Source organism: Patiria miniata, unplaced genomic scaffold, assembly GCF_015706575.1.
Source record: "Patiria miniata isolate m_02_andy unplaced genomic scaffold, ASM1570657v1 HiC_scaffold_3, whole genome shotgun sequence".
In the NCBI taxonomy this organism is placed as follows: domain Eukaryota; kingdom Metazoa; phylum Echinodermata; class Asteroidea; order Valvatida; family Asterinidae; genus Patiria; species Patiria miniata.
The window spans coordinates 45,323,936-45,345,466 of record NW_024037069.1 but is presented as its reverse complement, the minus strand read 5'-3'; the positions used below and the strand labels follow the sequence as shown (position 1 = coordinate 45,345,466).

General features: G+C 38.6%; 1 protein-coding gene across 2 annotated transcripts; it reads left to right on the top strand.

Moving 5' to 3' along the window:
• The first annotated feature begins 149 nt into the window (after nucleotides 1-149).
• On the top strand, nucleotides 150-20,896 carry LOC119737692 (nuclear protein localization protein 4 homolog). 2 transcript variants are annotated; one of them, XM_038212228.1, is made up of 16 exons: nucleotides 150-272; nucleotides 989-1,069; nucleotides 2,084-2,196; nucleotides 2,875-3,030; nucleotides 3,727-3,775; nucleotides 4,086-4,180; nucleotides 5,414-5,537; nucleotides 6,169-6,348; nucleotides 7,510-7,596; nucleotides 15,339-15,410; nucleotides 15,676-15,802; nucleotides 16,364-16,524; nucleotides 17,169-17,240; nucleotides 17,529-17,747; nucleotides 18,675-18,786; nucleotides 19,344-20,896. In XM_038212228.1, the coding sequence occupies exons 1-16, from the start codon at nucleotides 258-260 to the stop codon at nucleotides 19,487-19,489; spliced, it is 1,809 nt and encodes a 602-aa protein (XP_038068156.1). In that variant the 5' UTR covers nucleotides 150-257; the 3' UTR covers nucleotides 19,490-20,896. The 2 variants fall into 2 exon arrangements, with proteins under 2 accessions (XP_038068156.1, XP_038068158.1); XM_038212230.1 differs by lacking the exon at nucleotides 150-272 and adding an exon at nucleotides 536-554.
• The last annotated feature ends 635 nt before the right edge of the window (nucleotides 20,897-21,531 follow it).

Here is a 21,531-nt window from a genome sequence, read left to right as displayed (position 1 = left end):
AGAGAATCATTCAAAATTAACTACAAAAATAATAAAAATGTAACAGATCATACCATTAAATATTATGTAAATATGTAGATTATCGTTTCATATAAATGAGTAAAGAAAGCTAATTTTATTTCAATTATTGTTGGCTCTATAATTGAAATAGTGACCTCATTAAAGATGGCAGCCTGCATGACTTGAAGTTTTAGTCGGTCGGCTGCGGAAATATCGAGAGAAAACACAGTTTTGACGGCGTAAATATAATTATCAAGATGCCGAATGAAATCGTATGTCATTATTGTCATTGCTTTTAGTAGTTTGACTCCCAGTAGTGTCTTTGTGCCTCTTACTTTGTTGTGTTAATCATGAATAGGCCTAGGCCTATGTGCCTAATCATTCTCTTGGAGTTGTTTACTACACGTTACGTAGGCTTATCCGCGTAACGTCAGAGGGCGCTGTTATTTATCATCGAATTCTAGTCTTTTGCCTTTAATTTATAGAATTAAAAAATTCCAATGATATTAATATGAGTTGAACTGGTAGATGGACATTGCATTAGCTGGAAAATGGTGAATTCATTGAATTTCTAACTTGGACATGGTTTTTAAGAACGAAGTGGCTATCAATCATTAAAGCAGATGTAACGCGATTTTCAACTGCTTTATTTCCTTTTTACTTTCATGTTTTTAATTAAATAATTATTTTTATTAAATTTTTTTTCTTCTGTTTTTTATGTCATTGTGGCTTTGAAGGATTTATTTAAAAAGGGAAATAAAGGGGGGGGGGGAACATTTGATAGGCGCATTACTTGCTGATTTTTTCCTTTGTTCTTTTTTTAACACTTAATCTCTTGCGGAGCACCCTGGATTGCATAAATTTTTCAAGGGGGGGTGGGCACTGATATCTTTTTGTTTAATTCAAGATTAAATGTTAAAAGTGGGATCAAACAACACCACGATAAGAGTCGCCCATACATGTATTTGTGTCTGTTTTCTTCGTGCAGATTGTCCGCCTCCAGTCACCGGAAGGCACCAAGAGGGTCAGTGTTCCCATGGCAATGACACTCTACAAGTTTTTCCAAAAGGTAAGGAACTTCAGAGACTAGAGTGGTGCGTAGACATCTGAAAATTATTCTTTGAATTCTCTTAAAGGTAGAGTACATCATTTGTCATTTTTACTTCTTTTTTTTCATTTGAAGCAACAAAAGTGCTCTACTGCTCTTAATCAAAAGAAGGGTGCTTAACAACTAACCTGATGAAGTTTCAGCTCAGTGAATGCCGTATATTTCGAGAAAACAATATTTTAGGATCTCAATTTCAATTCAAAATTTGCCGAGTCATGTTTTGAATTGCACCCAAAATCAGCATCCGGGACATGTTCTCATTCAGCCAATTGCAGCTACATGATCATTGATGTCACGCACTAAACCGAGGAATAATAGCAACCACACGCACGAATGCATCATGTCAATGCTTGCATGTACTCATTCACGGCTTCGCTGAATTAAAAACAAACTACAAACGGAAATTTCAAAAATGCGTCTTTAGAAAAGGCCTTCTTTTATTGTTTTCTTTAAAATGACAGCACGTCAGCAACAACAATTTTGCATGGCGTTTAGTACCATTACCATCTTTAAACCAAGTATGCTTTTCAACAATAATTTCGTCAGTTACTTTTTAGATAGCTGCAAATGATGTTCTCTACCTTTAAGACACTTCAAAACACAGCTTTGAAAACATCATGAACTGTTTCTCTTTTCTTGTACACTTGGAAAAGAAATGCCTACATGATTGCTACCTTGTACATTGAAACCAAATTCAGTAGTAAACTGTGTTTAAAAGTTTGTAACATTTTGGCTCAAATCATTAATTACCATATATATTGTTGATTTATATTTCAATCAATTTAAGTTAAAAGTTAAAACCATTTTCTGCTTCGGAGAGCAGAATTCGATTTATTGAAGCTGTAAATAGGTTTATATTCATTCCACACTCAACAGGTAATGTTTTTTGTTTAAGTACTGATATTTTTTTCTCTCTTTCAGACTTTCTTTTTGAATAATCATTGATTGAACATTTAAAACAAACTTTTCCCACAGGTGTCTGAAGCAGTGGCAATTCCCGTAGACCAATTCAAATTATTTGCCGACCGAAACAAGACAAAGGAGTTACGACCAACCAGCAAAGCCACGCTGAACTCGTCCAAAATCAAGTAATTTCTGTTTGTGACCACTATCATTTCTGTAGGGATAACGTTCACTTCAACCGAGCAATAAAAAAAATTGGATATTTACTTTTCAGTAATGGTAAAAAGGCCCAACCATGTAAACCATTGTATTTATTCACTGATGATTCCATGAAACTATAGAATGCACATGTGGTTTCAGGCACTACAGTGAGTAATAAGCAGGGGGGTTTGGGGAGGTATAGTGGTCTAAAAGATTAAGTCGTTGATATGCATGTGGACCCAGCTGATATGAATCTAGGTAAAAGTCTGAAACTAATGTGACATTTAACAAGTCCTCTAGAAATCCTCGATCAAAACATGTGTATAGCATGGATTTTGCCTTAAAATAGGAGAGCTAAATGCTGGGTGTATTACATCCAATTCTAAGAGACAATATTAGACAATAAAACACTGATAAATATCTAACGGAACATTTTAAAGAAAACTAGTGATGCAAAAATTCTCAGAAAGTAGTCATTTTCATTTGCCAATGAAAATCAGGAAAAAAACACACTATATTCAGGTTTTTCAGGTACTCAACCAAATAATAGTTAAGAAATCTGTGATAACATAAGGAAATGTCTTCAAGTCAACTTTTTCCACTATTCAAAAACTCTTATCACTGATCATGAACAACTTCTTGTATTATTTCCCTGTTGACAGACATGGAGATATGCTATATGTGACATACCAAACATCTAGCTATGATGGAGATGCTGATAAGCCAAGCGTGTCGACCTCCAGTGTAGTCGAGGATGACGTGGACCAATTTATTGCCAAACTTGATGGCAAGATCTACAGAGAAAGAGATGATCAACTGTAAGTCAACCATCAGGGAGAAAGTTTCTAATTCCTCTGCTGGGTGTTGTGTTCCAATCTCGGCCAGGGATGTAGTCAAGTACATCACAAGTCCAGTCACAAGAAGCAGTGGATGGACTTGTGTTTGTCTTGCAAGGGTTTGTGATGGACTCGACTACGCTCCTGTTCTTAGCTACAGCACTTTCTGAGAGACTAACAGAAAAGCTTATAGTTCCGATACTTCTGCTTCTTGAAGGACAAATTTGTGGTTTTTATTGCACTCTGAAATAAACTTCTGTGAATTGTTGCTGACTCAACCAGACACCTGAACAAAATTGGAAGAAAGGCAAAAAAAACCCAGAATTTCCTTTTATACAGGTTTTTATTTTTCCTTCCAGTTAAGCTCAAAGCTCAGTGGTTGAGTGGGTAGGATATCTGCACTAGTAAATGGAAAGTCACAGGTTCAAGTCCCACCTTAGAAAGCATGAAAAATAAAGTGATTGAATTGGTGGAAATATTTCCCTACTGTTGCAATCTGACAGTCGCTGCATTTTGGACAGATCACAAGTCCAGTCACAAGTATAAGGGACTCTGTATGGGTGGTGATTTACTTGTGATGACTTGTGATCCATATCAAATATCTGGACTACAACACTGCTGATACTCTATCTATGAGCCTATGATAATGTAATATATTCTTGCTCTGCTTTCCAACAGGTGTCACCATGGAGTCAATGCAAAGTGTGTCCACTGTGTACCTTTGGAGGTAAACAATCTCATACACTGTCAATATATCCAGATTTTGCTAAAATTTCATGTTTTAGATTGTTAACGTATCTTATTACAAAGGTCTAGGTAACAGGTTATCCCTACAATTTATTACATTCTTTAGGGAAAATATTGGAGAATCCTGTTTGTTTACATTTGACTTGGCAGCATTTTTGGGCTGGTTTTTCAACATTTTCTCCATTAACGTGTGGATTATCGGTAAGCCAGAACTTTGAGTTTTGGCAACCTTCGGATGAATGTGTACCTTTAATAGATTAGATTAGATAGATTTCTTGTTGCTTTTTTAGCCGTACGATGAGAGGTATCTCCAGGAGCACGATCCACCCATCAAACATCTATCCTTCCATTCTCACATCAGGAAACTTACTGGTGGAGTCGACAAGTAAGTCACTAGGATTAAACACCTACCAATGCCCTGTAGATCCACCCATCAAACATCTATCCTTCCATTCTTATATCAGGAAACTTACTGGTGGAGTCGACAAGTAAGTCACTAGGATTAAACACCTACCAATGCCCTGTAGATCCACCCATCAAACATCTATCCTTCCATTCTCATATCAGGAAACTTACTGGTGGAGTGGACAAGTAAGTCACTAGGATTAAACACCTACCAATGCCCTGTAGATCCACCCATCAAACATCTATCCTTCCATTCTTATATCAGGAAACTTACCGGTGGAGTGGACAAGTAAGTCACTAGGATTAAACACCTACCAATGCCCTGTAGATCCACCCATCAAACATCTATCCTTCCATTCTCATATCAGGAAACTTACTGGTGGAGTCCACAAGTAAGTCACTAGGATTAAACACCTACCAATGCCCTGTAGATCCACCCATCAAACATCTATCCTTCCATTCTCACATCAGGAAACTTACTGGTGGAGTCCACAAGTAAGTCACTAGGATTAAACACCTACCAATGCCCTGTAGATCCACCCATCAAACATCTATCCTTCCATTCTCACATCAGGAAACTTACTGGTGGAGTCCACAAGTAAGTCACTTAGTCACTTGAATGAAACGCCTACCAATGCCCTGTAGTAAATACAGGCCTTATCAAACTATCATCTTGCCTTCCCAAGTTAAAAAGCAACATGCGTCCTGTCAAACATGGGTGTGCACATGGATCAGTTGTAAGTATTGGAGGATTTTCTACCCGGTTAGCTCAACCCTGGTCCAAACCAGGGTAGGATTTTACCCAGGTAGAGCACTGGACCCATGTAAAAGCGGTGTTGGATTCTTGCTATTTTGAAAGGGGTTCTCGAAATCTCTTTGTTTGAACTTGGTCCAACACGGAGATATTGGATAGCGTGAAAGGCCTTATGTAAAATACAACGACATTTTGTTTTGATTTTTTTTTTTTTCAATTTTTAATGTAGATTTTTGACATTTTTACAATGACAGATGGTTGTATTGTACTGATTCAAATTGGCCTAAAGGCTATAGTAATCAACCCTTGGGTTGAACCACGAACTGAAACCCAAGCAGTTTAAAACACTTCATTTGGGAACATGAAAGAGCATATTTCTAAAAATGTGTTAATGTAACATTAGACTAATCTCTTACAAGACTAACCCAACTTTTATTATTTCTTATTCTTTCTTTGCAGAGGAAAGTTTGCGTTTCTTGAAAACATCAGTCTTAAAATCAAGCCAGGTTGTACAGAACATGCTCCCTGGCCGGGCGGTATCTGCACCAAATGTCAGCCTAGTGCCACCACACTGAACAGACAGGTACAAAACTAGGGCAAGAACCAAGTTTTAATGGGAGACTTTTGAGTCGTTGGTGGCAGCAAACAAACAGGGTTTTTTTCTTCAATTGTTTACATCATGTTTAAGCTAAAGTGTGCATGCTCAATATGACACAAACAATGGAAAAAGGACCGGTGTGTTTGCTGCCACCAACGTCTCAAAAGTCTCCCATTGTTTCATTTTCAAACAAATATTAATTTCAACGTAAATTTAGTGACAAAAAGTCACTGGAAGAGTATAGGGAAGTTGTTGCATTGTACAATGTCTTTGTGTTATATAATATTCAGTTGCATAAGCTTGGGAATAATTATTTTTATACCTAACTCCTGAGATTGTTTGCTAGGAGTCTTCAACTTCACCCCTCTGCAGAATTAAATGGCAAATCTCTGCACTTTATTAAATTGCGTTCCCTGTTCTATTTTTGAGTTTCAAACCCGAAAAATGGATTCCTTTTCCGAATTGCCTTTTCTCTAGTAATACAAAAGTCATTCACTTTTGAATGAGACATCGACTGGAAAAATTGGCCATTGTATAGTTATTAAATTATTACTTTACGAAAGTGTTATCATTAATTAAAACTTATTATATGACTTTTATCCAAATATGAATGCAGACATATCGACACGTAGACAACCTGATGTTTGAGAATCCATTCATGTTTAACCGGTTCCTGGACTACTGGCGTAAGACGGGGAACCAGCGTATTGGTTTCCTGTACGGGAAATACGAGCATCACAAAGACGTTCCCCTAGGAATCAAAGCCACGGTGTCAGCAATCTATGAACCTCCGCAGGTCAGGGAAAATTTACTGATTTGATTAGGTTTGGAAAACCATCATCATAATAAAAAAAAGGTTCTAAAGCAGCCGCACAGAAACCCAGATGTGTGTCGCCAACCCAACCAATCCTAATTGTGCTTACTCCTGGCTTTGTACAACCTAGCATTCACTTCTCGATATACAACAGACCAGCCCATCAGCAGCCTTTCTGAAGTCAAGTCTATCGCAAGTCATTCACAAGTCCAGTCAGAAATGTGAATGAACAAAAGCAAAGGAATGTATTTATCAAAGCTCCTTTGAATAGCTTGTGATTAGAATTGGGACTGTAGAAATTGTGATGGACTTGTAGGAACTTGCAGGTGCTTGTGATGTACTCGACTACATCCATGACAACCACCCATCTCAGCCCACCAACCGTCTTACAAGCAGACCACCCTAGCCTAGTTCAACCCATCCACCCCTGTGGCCTTCATTCCTCCCTACCCCAGCCTAGTTCAACCCATCCCACCCTGTCGCCTTTATTCTTCCTTACCCCATTCTAGTTCAACCCATCCCATCCTGTCGCCTTCATTCCTCCCTACCCCAGCCTACTTCAACCCATCCCACACTTTCGCCTTCATTCCTCACCCCAGCCTAGTTCAACCCATCCCACCCTGTCGCCCTCATTCCTCCTTACCCCAGCCTAGTTCAACCCATCCCACCCTGTCGCCTTCATTCCTCACCCCAGCCTAGTTCAACCCATCCCACCCTGTCGCCCTCATTCCTCCTTACCCCAGCCTAGTTCAACCCATCCCACCCTGTCGCCTTCATTCCTCCCTACCCCAGCCTACTTCAACCCATCCCACACTTTCGCCTTCATTCCTCACCCCAGCCTAGTTCAACCCATCCCACCCTGTCGCCCTCATTCCTCCTTACCCCAGCCTAGTTCAACCCATCCCACCCTGTCGCCTTCATTCCTCCCTACCCCAGCCTAGTTCAACCCATCCCACCCTGTCGCCTTCATTCCTCCCTACCCCAGCCTAGTTCAACCCATCCCACCCTGTCGCCTTCATTCCTCCCTACCCCAGCCTAGTTCAACCCATCCCACCCTGTCACCTTCATTCCTCCCCACCCAAACCAGCACGTTCTATGTAGTGTTGCATTGAATGCTAATGAGGGGTTCATTTTCTACTGTAGAGATCCACAGTAAACAGTTTAGAGCTGCTACCTGATCATAATGCAGAGGCCGTGGAGTTTGTGGCCAGTAAAATGGGACTCAGAAAGGTGAGTATGTTTGTTACAAACATTATTTATCAGAGTCTTTGGCAGTCGTTAAAGATTTCAGGATGCAGTCATATTGTGCCCAGCACTTTGCGAAAATCCTGAAATTTCTCTCATTCAATTTATCATTTGCACAACTGACAAACTTCAGCAAAGACAGTTTTAATCAAGCAGTTTTCTTTTGCCCAGCAAACTATGTCATATTTTAACGGTGACACTCCAAATTTTAAACACAGATCATATCTCTCATGCATGTGTACTTTACTTTATTACCATTGTTTTGAATATTGGGTATGACCATGGACAGACATGATTTGATTGTCAGAGTGAGTATGGTCCACATGTTTTCTATACTGATGGAGTTCAATCACCCCACTACCAAGCATGTCATTAATACGGTGTCAATTATTTGGTTATGGGCGATTCCACGCAAAAGTGGACATGACTGAAATGTGGAACATTTATGAAATCTTCAAAATTAAAAGCATCACAACCTGAAAAGTATCCAATAAAAGGGGACAACAAGACCTTTTGTTTGCATGGTGTGCCAGTCGGATTGCATGTGGTCAAGTGTATTTTATTGTAAAATGAAAATTATGGGGATAAAATGATGGATTTCAGGTAGTTATTTTGGCATCTTGTTTTCAAGTGCAAAATGCAAGTCTTATTGTGATTTTTTTTTAAGGCAGAGAGAAAGGTTAATTTTTTATAAAATAACACATAGAACTTTAAATACCATGATTCAGTGTGTTCTTTATCACGTGTGTGATGTTGATTCCAGACACGAATGTCCATAATATTATTTATAATCTTGTGATGTCCATAACAAGATTTATAAATTATGAAGTTTTAGTCATTTATTAAGTATGTCAATACTTGAGGCATTCTATTTCCTGATTAAACACCTTGGTACTATCTTGTTTCAACTTTGTACCCCCTCCCAGGCCCCATAACCTTGACAAGTAATAGAATCCACACGGCCAATTTTATGGACATCCTGTGAATTTTGCTATTGGGAGTTTTAGTAACCTGCGACACTCCTGCCCCCCCCCCCCCCCTTGCTGACAAATTCAGCTACGCCAGCAGTCAAAATCAATCAAGTGACTGTTTTTAACAGTTAACAATTCCCTTGTTGATTTGAAATAGTCATGCGTTGACTGGAGGTGATTGATATGCCAGCTGTACTGACCAGTTACCTCTTTTGTCAGTTGGTGGAATTTGACAAGTCACAGTGCTTACATGAATGTGTTCTGACTCTTTTTTTTTTGAGTCCGTGTACAAATGCATGTCAAGGAAAGTGGAAGACATTTTTGACTGTCTATGAGTAATCAAACAATAGGAGGGATTTACAGTCACATATGCATTGGTTGGGATTAAAAATCCACACTTCTTTCACAAGTATCTGAATGAGACCAATGATTTGCCCTAATCCACTAGGCAATCTGTGCAGAAACAGTTTGTTGCGCTGTGCATAACCGGACCAACTATGGGGGCCCAATGCGTAGGACACACACCCAAACGTGTGTTCACCGTCGATCATGGACGATCTGATACACCGTACCCTCTGGAGACATGTGTACAATAGGGAACAAAAGATTGTAAACGTCTCCACAGGGCAATTTCTCTAGATGAATATGTCTCCACAAGATTTTCACGAAATAGATATGGATTTTACCCAAAAACTAGGAATTTCCAAGCTATGTTGATCTGTTGAAAATGGAAGAGTTTTAGAAAAGGGATTTTAAGTCCAAATTTCAGCCAAGGAAATTAATTCTGGTTAAAATAAGAGCATTTTTAAACTACACTTTCAAACTCGAAAACTTTTGTACACGAGAACAAAGGAATGTCTCCACAAGGATACAAATTCCAGTATTGTAGTCCTATTGTCCATCTTTTGTTTGTACCCCAATCGCGGACGTGTACTGGAAATCGTAGACGAAATTGTTCTCTTTTGTTCTCTGGGTTTTTTTTCCACGGTTTGAAAAGATGAACACGTGCACTTTGTGTTTACACCGTATATGTTGCATTTAAAGCACACCTAACTAATGTTCATCTGGATATGCACAAACCTGTAGCATCTTTGCATTGGTATGGCAGCGACAGTTTCTGTTGTAATGTATCTATCTCTTTGTTACTGTTGAAGGGGCAGTTGAGGGTGGGGGGGGGGGGAGGGTAAGGGGGCCAGCGTATTTTATGTCTGTATACATTGATTACTGGTTTATGTTAAAGGGAAGATACAACATTTGCAAACATCTAAAAAGAAATGATCAAATTATCACGTAATACCTTACTGGATTGTTAGGGAATGACAGTCTAAAGCATCCTGTAAAATCGTGGCTCTTGATGTGCTGATATTTTCAAGAAAAACTGTATTTTTCCAACGCTGGTCGGCTGACCAGCGTTGGAAAAAATACTGGCTTTTTTCAAAAACTGCTCCTAGTTTTTCATATTAAGCTATTTCGCATTTTCTTTGCAATTGATTACACACCTGTGAAGGGGTACAAGCCTGCTAGACTGATTCTTTGACCTTACAATTCCCCAAAGTCTACAAATTGCTCTGTTTCATCTTAAGTGGTGTCAGGGAACCAGACTACAAGAACATGATTGGTTTTCTATGTTTTTCCAGCATCTACAAGCCAAAAAAGTGAAACAAGTGTAACAATATTTGCCATAACATACTTATCCTCCAAATCCATTTATTTCTGAAAACTGCAGCAAAAGCAAATGTTGTACATTCCCTTTAAGTTTAAAGATTTTCAAATGCAAGGATGTATCTTTTTCTTGTTCTCTTCATCTTTTAACCTCTTATGATTTTTTTTTTTGGTGTGGGGGTGAGAGTACTGGACAGGTTGTCATGCATTGTGTACTAGAGTTTATGCTTCCTGAAATAGGGCATTGGTCATTTTGGTTGTACACTGACCAGATTTTGAAAGGCTCTATGGTGAAATAACTTGAGGTTTATCATTCCTACATTGTTTTGTAAGTCCCATGTGGTGAACCAGTCACAAGCTGTATGGTTCTGAGAAAACCAGGTCTACACCCAATGGAAATAAAATCACCTCTATGGTCGGACTATTGTATTGCTTTAAGTGGGGGACCATCACTGCAAATTTGTGTGAGGGTCAGCTGCCAATTTGCCCCATTTCTTGGCCAGTCTATCGCCAATCCCTGGGCCTGGAGGACCAGGCAGTATGGAGGGGTCAAGAGGTCATGTTTATAGTGTAGGACTTGTAAATATTAACAGCTGTTGACCAATGACAGCTTGTAAACAACAAAGAGTTTGAGTTCCTAGATGAGAACTGCCTGCTTGTATTGGTTTATATTCATTTATTGCTCAGTAGAGGGCCCACTTTTATGGCTGTGCTTACTGTTAGCCAAAAATCCTTATTATCACAGAAAATGAAGTGCTGAAGGTGAGCATATTTCATGAGTTAGCAGGAATTTGGCTTATGTGCATGCATACATCCCATAACTAAGGAACACATTTCAACCCCGGTGAATTTTGCAGCGAAAATTTCAAATTTGCTTGCAGTTGCATTTAATTGTGTGTATGAACTGGCCTTAAGAATCAAACTCTGATATTTTTTCAAAGCAACTGCATGTTAAGTCAAACAAAGAATTCATTGCCTTCAGTAGTATAACAATGATATACAACCCTGCTTAACTCAAAACTCTGCTTAAGTCAAATTTGGAACCTGTTCCCTTGAGATTTCACGGCAATATTATGCAACATTTTAATGGAGCTGATGACAAGTTATGTCATTAGTATAACAGGGGATGAACAATCACAAAGGAATGCCTTTGTTGCAGTTTATTTGACAGATTGTCACTTGGCCCCTAGAATGGATTGACTTGAAAAAGATTGGGAGTACTTTATCATAACTTTGATATTTTTGGCGAATCAAACTAAAAACCTGGAATTAGCTAATTTTGGGGGGGATTTTTTCTCAGTATCACAGATGATAAATGGATTTTAAAAGTTTGTTCCCCAAGTATTTTGAAAACATCTGGGAAAACCATCCACAACAAAACAGGCCACCTCACAATGGGACCCCAGTTTTGTTTTGCCATTGTGCAATAATTGTTTGCCTCGGTGCCAATTTATTCCCTGAACTTGGGAACTGGGTCACGTTATCATGTTTGTCAGAACGAAGGCCCCACTGGTTGTTGATTGGGTATTGTGTTCAGATCTCTTGACCTTTGACCCTTCATCACGCCACATGCTGATGCAAGAGGAAATGCTTACAAAACTGGGGCTTTCTGGTAAAAACTGTACTGTATTCTGATTATGCAATGTCAAGTCCAAGTTTTGTTTAAGTCTAAGGTTGAAGTCTTCCTGTAACTCATTTTGTCATTGTTTGTTAATTTTCAGTATTATGCTGAGCGTGCAAAATATTATAACGATAATTCTAAGGAAGAATAATTTCAATAAAATGCTAAATAGATTTTCATTTTTTCCCGCCATGCTACAGAGGGTGGTAAAAAAAAAAAACAGAACGGCACACTTCCACTACCTTGAGACTCGAACCACCTGTACCAATTGATGGAGAATCCTTTTAGAAGAATAATGATACCAAGACCTGATTCTGTCCAGTAGTTTTTGCTGCAGAGCCTATTTTGTGAAGGATACTTCTTTCATGTGGTTATTATTAGATAACAATCCCTTTATCAATTACAATGTAAGTCAAATTCCAGGGCGCGGTTTAGTAATTCATCGGGACAAAAATGACCCCCACCTTGCTTCACAAAATAGGCTCTAGAACAAAAATTACTGGACCAAATCAGGCGATCTTGGTTTCAAATTGCTTCTTAAAAGATTCTCCATGCATTGGTATAGGTGGTTTGAGTCGTAGGGTAGTGGAAGTATGCCATTCCGGGTTTTTTTTGGGGTGGGGGCACCCTGTATCATGCTGTACTTTTTATTTGGGGGAAAAACCCCAAAAGTTCCTTTCTTTCATAAAAATGTTACAAATTTTCCTGAGGTCATTGTTCTCAATACCCCCTGAAAACATATCGCCAAAGTTTTGTGGCAATACCTCAAAAATCTGTTTTGATTTATAACTCCAAAACCCTGAAAAAAAGTGTCACTGTCCTGCGGGAATAAAGTTATTTTTCAAAACTACGTCAATTCCTGGCTCAAAACTTTCCCTTTATTCAAAAGTCAAAGGTCAAAGTTCAAGGTGAGAAACTTTGAGCAGCTGGTGGGTGGGATCTCGCCATTGAAACTGACAAGGTTGTTGACAGAACATCCTGGAGGTTTGCCAAGAGTTACAAGTGGAGTGACATTGTTTGGACCATTGGACCACACATCAGCTGATCACAAATCAGCTGATCGTTACTTTTACTGGGAATCTGGAACAGTGGCACGCAGGGTCTTTTCGGGTGAAGTGATAAACAACAAATAAGTTTGTTTTTGTTATTTCTCAAGAAAAGTGTGCCGGTAGAAAAAGAGTGGGGACAGTGGTAAACCAGTATATTTGGGGCAAGTGAGCAAGTAAGCCCTCGTGACTTTTGAAAACAATAAAAAATGCCCCACTTCACAACCAGAAAAAACACCCAACCCTCCTTTTCTTAGAGGAAATAATTATGTGGCCAGAAAAATGCCACTATTTTATTTATTAATATTTTTTTTTAAATTGCCATTTTGCACCAAGCTCTAAAACAATGTCAATTGTTTGGCAAATATTCCTGTACCAAATGGCCAGCCTGGATTTGATTTTTTATTCATAATGAAAAAAATTGTAAAAAGAAATATAATACAAAGCCTAACAAAAGGTAAAATAAACACCCCCCCCCCAAAAAAAAACAGAAACAACAGAGAACCATGCAACCACACAAAACTAAACTTGTTTTCCAAATGATTGGATCAAAGTATGTTTCCCTGAAAAGTAGACGTTCAAGTAGATTTTCATACAATGGATGACATGGAGCTTTCAAGTTCTTGTGTTCTGAACTTGCCACATACCTGGGGGCTTCTGTAGTACTCTACAGGCCTTCAGAAGTAGGTCAGGGACTTTAAAGAAATGCACTCAGAATATTTTTTACTTCCTGATTTAGATTTAAAAAAAAATGGATAAATTCTGGGCTAAACTTTAATTCACTGTTTGGCTTTTTCTAAAGAATGTTCAGTAACTGTGCATTTGAAATCCACTCAGTATGGGTCTCTCTCAAAGACAGCCATCTCTGTAGGAGAACTGCAACTGTGTATTGTACACAATCAAGTATGCATTGCGCAGTGTTGGAAATGTTCCAAACACGCGCGCTTGTTGCTTGAAATGTGTTCGAAATATGACGCAGCCGATGCACGTTATGCAAGTTGACGTTCAAAATGCTGATGGTCTGTAGGAAATGACGTCATTGAAACGAGATCTATTAGGAAATAGTGCATTGTTTGTGTTGTTTCTGTGCAAAACAAATATGTTTTAAATTCACAAAAATATAAGAGATTTCTGCATTCAAAGGGCAAGGTCTCAAAGCCTTAAACCTTTGGGGCACTCATGGAAAACTACTGGTGAGGTCAGGGGAGGTCATTTGACCCATGCACTCTCCCTGGGCAATAGAAATGCAAAAAGCAAGATAACTAAAGGGTCAAGGTTTGAAGAGAATTGACACAAGCCCAGAGGAAACTTGTCAACAATGTGTAAACCCTGCCTGCCCACTCCGTGTTGTTGATCTCCATAAAATGGGTCAGAGCCCACAAAAAGGACAAATCTTGCCCGTAAACAAAACACTTGTGGGGTACAGGACATAATAGATAACTCTCCATTCAATTCTGATTTGTTTCTTTGTCAGTGTTTGCATTCTCACAGTTTAACAAGCAGAGGTGTGAATGTTTTCAGTTGTGTTATTAATTTTATAATGGTGTCTGAAATCGCAGTGACACCATGTGAATATTTTATTTGTTAAACTTGCAGTTGGGGTTTTTGCTGAGAAATGTTGAAAAATTTTGGAGGCAGAGGTGCAGCTCAGAACCAAATATGGGCATTAATTCTAAAAGGGAGGCAACTACATGTATCCCCCCCCCCCAATCACCGTCCCTTTTATGACCTGGGGTGGGGAATTGTGCCAAAGAGCATTCACATATCAGATGGTTTTGCAGAACCCAAAAGTTCAAGTTTCAATTGTGGGAACTTAGAAATGGGAAGAATAAGAAAATGAAATTGAAAGTTTACACTGGAAACTGCCGTGAAATAATGAAAGTGCATTACTTAATTAGTTGTTAAGTGAGGTGTATGAATGACTTTGGTTATGACTGAGACATTTCTCGAAATGTGATTGTACCACATCACTTAGTCCTTTTAATTCCCGAAAATCTGATAGTACCTTGCAATAGTCATGAATATACTCTGCCACTTAAACTTTGACTTTTGTTAGTAGAGTGTCAAGTTTTGGGGTAAACATGTTGATTAATTCTGCTTGATCCTTATCAATTTGAATAATCAGTTTTACAAAGCAAACTTTTGTGGATCTCTGAATGTCGGTCAGAGTTTAATCATGTACATTTTCAGAACAGGAAAAGTGCAGATTTTAATTTAATAAACTTTAAAAAAAAATTGATCTTGTGGTTATTAATTGTTTAGTGTCTGTTTGGTTTTTGTTGTTTTTTGCGCTTTTATCACAAGTTGGTTTTGAAACAAAAATGCAGATTTGATTGTCTGTGGTGGGTCTAAATCACAAGTGTTGGCACTGGACATGTTTTTTTGGGGCAGATGTTAATTTAACCGATTGATTACATTCTCTTGTAGGTTGGATGGATTTTTACAGATTTGGTCGCGGATGACCTGACAAAGGGAACAGTGAAACATGTCCGCAACATGGTAAGCTAGGAAGTGTTTAAACCAATTTTTGCTCTCGCAAATGCAAATTAAAAACAATGCTTTCCAACACTTGCCAAAAAATATTAAGTGCTCACATTGTTGACTGCAAAGGAAGTAGATTCTAAAAACGAGCCTACAAAACAGACAGACAAAACCATCTGGTTTTCTTTTAACAACTTCATTTGGTTTTGTTGCAGTTAAGAGAACCTAAATGAATTTGAGAAATTTGGATGAATTTGAGATAAATACTTGTATGACTTTTCAGGATGCGCATTTCTTGAGTGCGGAAGAATGCATCATGGCGGGTGAACTCCAGAACCAAAACCCCAGCCCTTGCAAACTAGCCACGGAGGGAACGTTTGGCTCCAAGTTTGTCACGTGTATCGTCACAGGTAAGCATTCCTTCTGTACAACACCATCATTAAAATTATTTTGCGTTTTACAACAGTGATGGCCATTTTACCAATATTAAGCCAAATTGGTGTTCCAACTGCTTTGTGCTTAACAAGATTCAACGATTTACTTCAGGATAAACACTCACTACCGATGGACACAAGTCTGTGGGGGACATGGTAACTGAATCTGCATTCTACAATATTTCATGCAATCAAAAAGATGATGGAAATTTTTGTTCGCACAGAAGTCGGGTCCTAAAAAACACTTAAAATTTTCTTTGTTTGGCCTGTGTTTCTTTATTAGATCCTGCCTTTCAAAGAAACAGGTGTTTTTGATGACAGCCATGGACATAGATGGCCGATTTGTAATGACAAAAAGTGAAGATTTAGATCAAAAGAGCTTATTCAGAGGTGCCCTTATTAATTCGCCCTTGGTTGACTGCATAGTCTGAGCAGAATACATTCGAAATAATGTTTACATTTTTGCCCAGTCATTAAATATCCCCTAAGATATGACAAACGATAGTTTTCACCAGTGTTAGTTTTTCCGTCCTAAAGGTGATGCAACCAACCAAATCCACACAGAGGCCTACCAGGTCTCCAACCAGTGTATGGCATTGGTGCGTGATAACTGCCTGGTACCCACTAGAGACGCACCAGAGCTGGGTTATGTACGAGAGTCAACCAGTGAGCAGTATGTACCGGATGTCTTCTACACGGTACGTGTAATATTAACATTGAGTTTTACTCTGACTTCAGAGATTAGAGCTTTAATTAGATAGAATTATTCAGATTGAATGCAGAAAGTTGTGCATTTTCCTGTAGCTTGCCTGTATCCTAGCAAAAAAGAGAAGAACAAAATATATATGTGCCATCATCCCACATTTTTTTCTTTTATATTTTGCCGTGAAAGTCATCAAGTTGATATGATTAATAAGATACAAGAAAAGGCCACTGAACATGGAAAAGAAAAAAAAGAAAGTTGTAAATAATGGTATAAAGAGAAGTTTATCAAATTCACAAAATGTTCTACACGTGGCATCACATGCTTATGGTGCATGCAACATGCAATATTTAATGACATCTGTGGCATATTTACACACAAGGGAAGTGCATCCAAGGATTGAGCACTGTGTTATTGTTGCTCAAATATCTTGAATTAATAGAACTTTGTTAAAATAGATAAATAAATAATTTGTAAAGCTTTCAATCGTATCAACAATCTCAAAGCGCTTTACAATTTGTTGCCGTTTTTGCTTCTGAGGGCTACCTTATGCACGGAATCCCTGCAACTTTTCAACAACTGAAGATGGATTATAATGTCAGATAAATGTGCTTAAATGCATTATCCCATTTAATACAGGAGAAGGACGGTTACGGCAACAGCTCCAAGTCATTAGCAAGACCTCTACCGGTTGAATTCCTCCTAGTGGATGTGAGTACAAGTCACTGTCACTGATTTGAGAATCCTCCAATGTACAAGCAACCGATAACATTCTTTTGACATTGTACATCAAGGCCCAATGTAAAGTAATAGTGGCTCAACTATGCATTCCTCAATCCTGCAACGTTTCCTCAAACACCTGGTTGCTTGGGTTTTTTGGAGGGGGTATTCTTCCGTTTTTCTTGTTTGTGTGTATATGTCTTCCTCTCATTTTGAGGCTGTTATTGTCTTAGATTTGTAAAAGAACTTTACAGCAACACTTATTCACCGACCCCTCAGGTCACGTGCGGCTTTCCCAAGGATCCTATGTACACCTTCAACGACACACAGACAGTCAAGCATTTCCCTGTGGAGAATCGTTCAGAGCTCGGTGAGCTGCAGGATCTAGGCCCCTTAGCCCAGTACATGAAGCAGTTCAGCGGGGAGCAGTTCCTTGAAGCCATGCTGGACTTGCATTTACTCATCTACCTGGCTACTATGCAGATGCTACCTATCAGGGTCAGTATCTATTAACTATGTCATCTTAAAGCTGTCTTTCTGTAGGCTGTTTTTAGTCAGATTTACATTGGGGGCTGGCCGCTAACTTTCTGTGGGGGCGCCCTTCATAGCGTACACTATCGAACAATAGATGGAACTCTTCATTACGACAAAGACCTTCGCACGAGGTTGAAAAGGGGCACTCATGAAAAAAAGGCCACTAGTGAAAAAAAGGACTAGCAATTTCCAGTGGTGGGGATCCCCCCCCGGCCCCCCTTGGCCCTGCGCTGCAGTTGACACAAAGCAGACTGAAATTACATGAATGGAGAGGGGGGTTTATTAGTAGGTTTATTGTCATCAAACAAACTCAATGAAGAACTAATTGAGTTTTATTACATATTCTATTGCTTGAAGAAAAAGTACACCGGTTCCCCTGTGGTAAAGTTGTCACCACAGCTGACTGGGCATTCGTGCATCAATTGTTTTACTTTATATAAACTGTGATTGGGTCTGGTTGGTGCAAAAGAAGACAGTAATGACTTCTTACACCTAAGACACTTTTGTGAGGAGTCTTCCTGTGTCATCTATCACCTTACACAGGCATGCAACTTTTCCTCGGATCAGCTGATTTCCTCTTTTTGTACTTCCCAAGTGTGCCATTGAAAATAGAAATACACTGTACAAAGTCTTGGGAAAATTTGAATTTCCTCTTTTTTGTGACTTCCCAGTTGCATGCCTGCTTACAGGAAACCAGTTGCACATTCCTTACATTTTTCGGGGCATTAGACCCCCTGTAAGGTAATAGTGGATAGGATAGGCATTTGCAGTCTAGCAAAGAACCTTAAAAACGGAGAAGGAATATGGAGGTTTAGGGTTGTTGGATTATGCCCTGAATTTTATTTACTTCCGTGTTTGACTTCTTTTACTGTTTTTATTGTACATTGATAGGATCATATGGGGCCACTTCTGGATGCTCTCAGGAATCAAGATAGTGAGCTAGCGAGGGCGTGGTCTAAGAGTGAGCAGTGGGCGACACTAGAACACTTCATGGCAGCTCAGGGTGAGTCTAAACATCCACATCTCAAAAGAAAAAAAAAACAGGTTAAAAAAAACACATATATCTTTACAAAATTACTAATATCTTAGTTCCTTTTTTATAATGCTGTGTTGTAAATTTCTGAATAGTAAAGTGGTAAAAAATGTAAACTGTTAACCTTTAGCGCTTTGAAACATGGTGGAAAGCGCATTATAAATGTTGTAAGTTATAGTTATAGTTTTTTTAGGGGTGGAAATGGAAATACATTTTTTTTTTTTTTTTTTTTTTTACTCTGCTAGACTTATTTCAAATCACTTTATTCAATGTCAAGGAAACCTTTTTTAAAACCTTTAATTGAGACCTCAAACTTTAGTTTGAATGCATTGGCCCATATCTTTGCATTGCGAATGTTCCAAGAAGTGGGTCCAATTTTATGTTCAGGCTTTCAGACAAGATACAGTCTGGCGTGTAGTCGAGAACATTTCGATGAGTATGACTATGAGTAGGAGTGACAACAAATACTCAGATGAGAGTTTGAGTTTGGGACTGACACTTGACAGCATTTCATTTCCATCTTGCAGGGCCCAGTCCAACCTCGACCATCGCTGATGCCGTGGCCTCGGGTGGTGGGGTATCTCAAGGAACGTGGACATGCTCAAGATGTACCTACATCAATACCAACTCACTCAAAGCCGTCTGTGAGATGTGTGAGGGACCTAAAGATTGAAAGCTTGGCAGTCGTTAGAATTAAATAGGATCATAAACCATACCTGGGAGGTGTTTTCTTTTTAGCAGTTGAGTTGACTCACTAAGCAAGGAGACGTGAGCCAACTTGGGTCTTTGACCTGCAAATTGTGATTCTGCTTTGTCTCAACAGTGACTTAGGCCTGACTCTTCTGTGGTCAAGTCAACTTAATATATAACTCCTATCTCAGGGCCGACTCAACTTTCTGACTCAGTCTCCCATCTTACCTGACTCACTTTGGGTTCAAGAACAGCTGACTGAACTATTCTGACTCAGTCTCCCATCTTACCTGACTCACTTTGGGCTCAAGAACAGCTGACTCAACTATTCTGACTCAGTCTCCCATCTTACCTGACTCACTTTGGGCTCAAGAACATCTGGTTATATTTAGGGCTGACTCAACTATTCTGACTCAGTTTGTATACACAGACATTCAAGTGTGATTCAGCCTGTCTCAGAAGTGACTCAATTGTGACTCATATCTGACTCAATAGTGACTCATATGACTCAATTTGGGCTCAAGTCCGACTCAGTTCTTTCAAGTCTGATTCGACATTTGGCTCAGATCTCACTAAACTATGACCCATTTATGCAAGAAATTGACTGAAATGCAGGTCATGATAAGTACAAAATGTTGTGTAAATCTCAATCTCAAGCAAGTCACATAATTTAGATTGTAAAAAAACAAGTCCTTATTAAAATAATGGTAACCAATTCCCAGCCTAAATGTGAGTAATAAGTTAGTCTCTGGTGGTTGGTTTTTGCATGGAAAGGAAAAAAAAAATAACGTTGGGATGAAGTATTCAAATTTCACGCATATTTGGCACTTTCTGGTAATTTGCAGGCCAAACAGCAGATTACTGGATTCGGAACTGAAACATTTGACTTCCAGTTGAACATAGCCATATGTCAGAAATTTACCTTTTTGCGTCAAACTTGGACAAATGAAAACGTATCTATGTCCTAAGTCCTACATTAATGTTATAAAAGGAACATCAATTTTAAAAGGAACACTGATTTAGTAAGAATATCCATCCCCTTGCCTAATGCAATTACACTTTGTAGGAACCAGTTATATATTATTATTTTTTTTTTAATATTGAATTGTTTCCCCTTCAAGTTAAACATTAAGAATAACACAAATTATAAGTTTTATCAAAGTTAGTTGCATATGAAATAAATAGCATAATTGTGACATATCAAAGTTCCTGACCACTCTGCTCAGTTGTTTTTCATTGATCCAAACTTGAAAGAAAAGGATGTTATTAGATTGCTTGCATAATTCTGACTTGTCAAATTTCAAAACCAATAGCCGTTTTGTTGTTTCTATTCTTTTGTGGCCCATTTTGATTGGATACTTTGAATATAATAAATACATCTACAAATCAAGTCAGAAGTTCAAGTGTCACATCTGTTGATACCGGTATTTTAATCCTAATTTCCTATTCAGAAAACACCAGGATTTTATGATCTGTACATTCTTTGTTTGGTTGTAATATCTTTGTTGATTTAGTCTTGTGAAGAAAAATGGAGGACTACTCGATTTAAATTCCTTGTCACTAGTTGCTTCTCTTTTCCAAGGAATGAATAGACCTCGTGCCTGTCTCGATAGCTGTTCTTTGTCATTAATCTAGAAACAATGAACGCACAAATGGTTTACTCATGCTTATCGTAGAAATACAAAACCATTGCCCGATCTAACCCCGCCTTAATGCATGAGGTATATGGGTACATAAAGGACACAGAAAATTGCAGGGAAAGAGTTCCATACTGGGCCACCACTCATATTCCCTAATATGACCTGAAAAGTACCAAAAGTTGTAAATCTGAAGGAAACACTATTTAAGGAGTGCAAAAATTCTTAAAATACTTAAACTTTTTTGAGGAGCAAGTCGCTCTTTTCTTGATTTGTATCCTGGGCACTACAGCGTGTGCCAATAAAAACGCAGGATTCAAAGCGATTTTTTTTCTGAGAAAATTATGCTACTGGTGTGCCTAATTTGATAAGGATTTGATTGTCCATA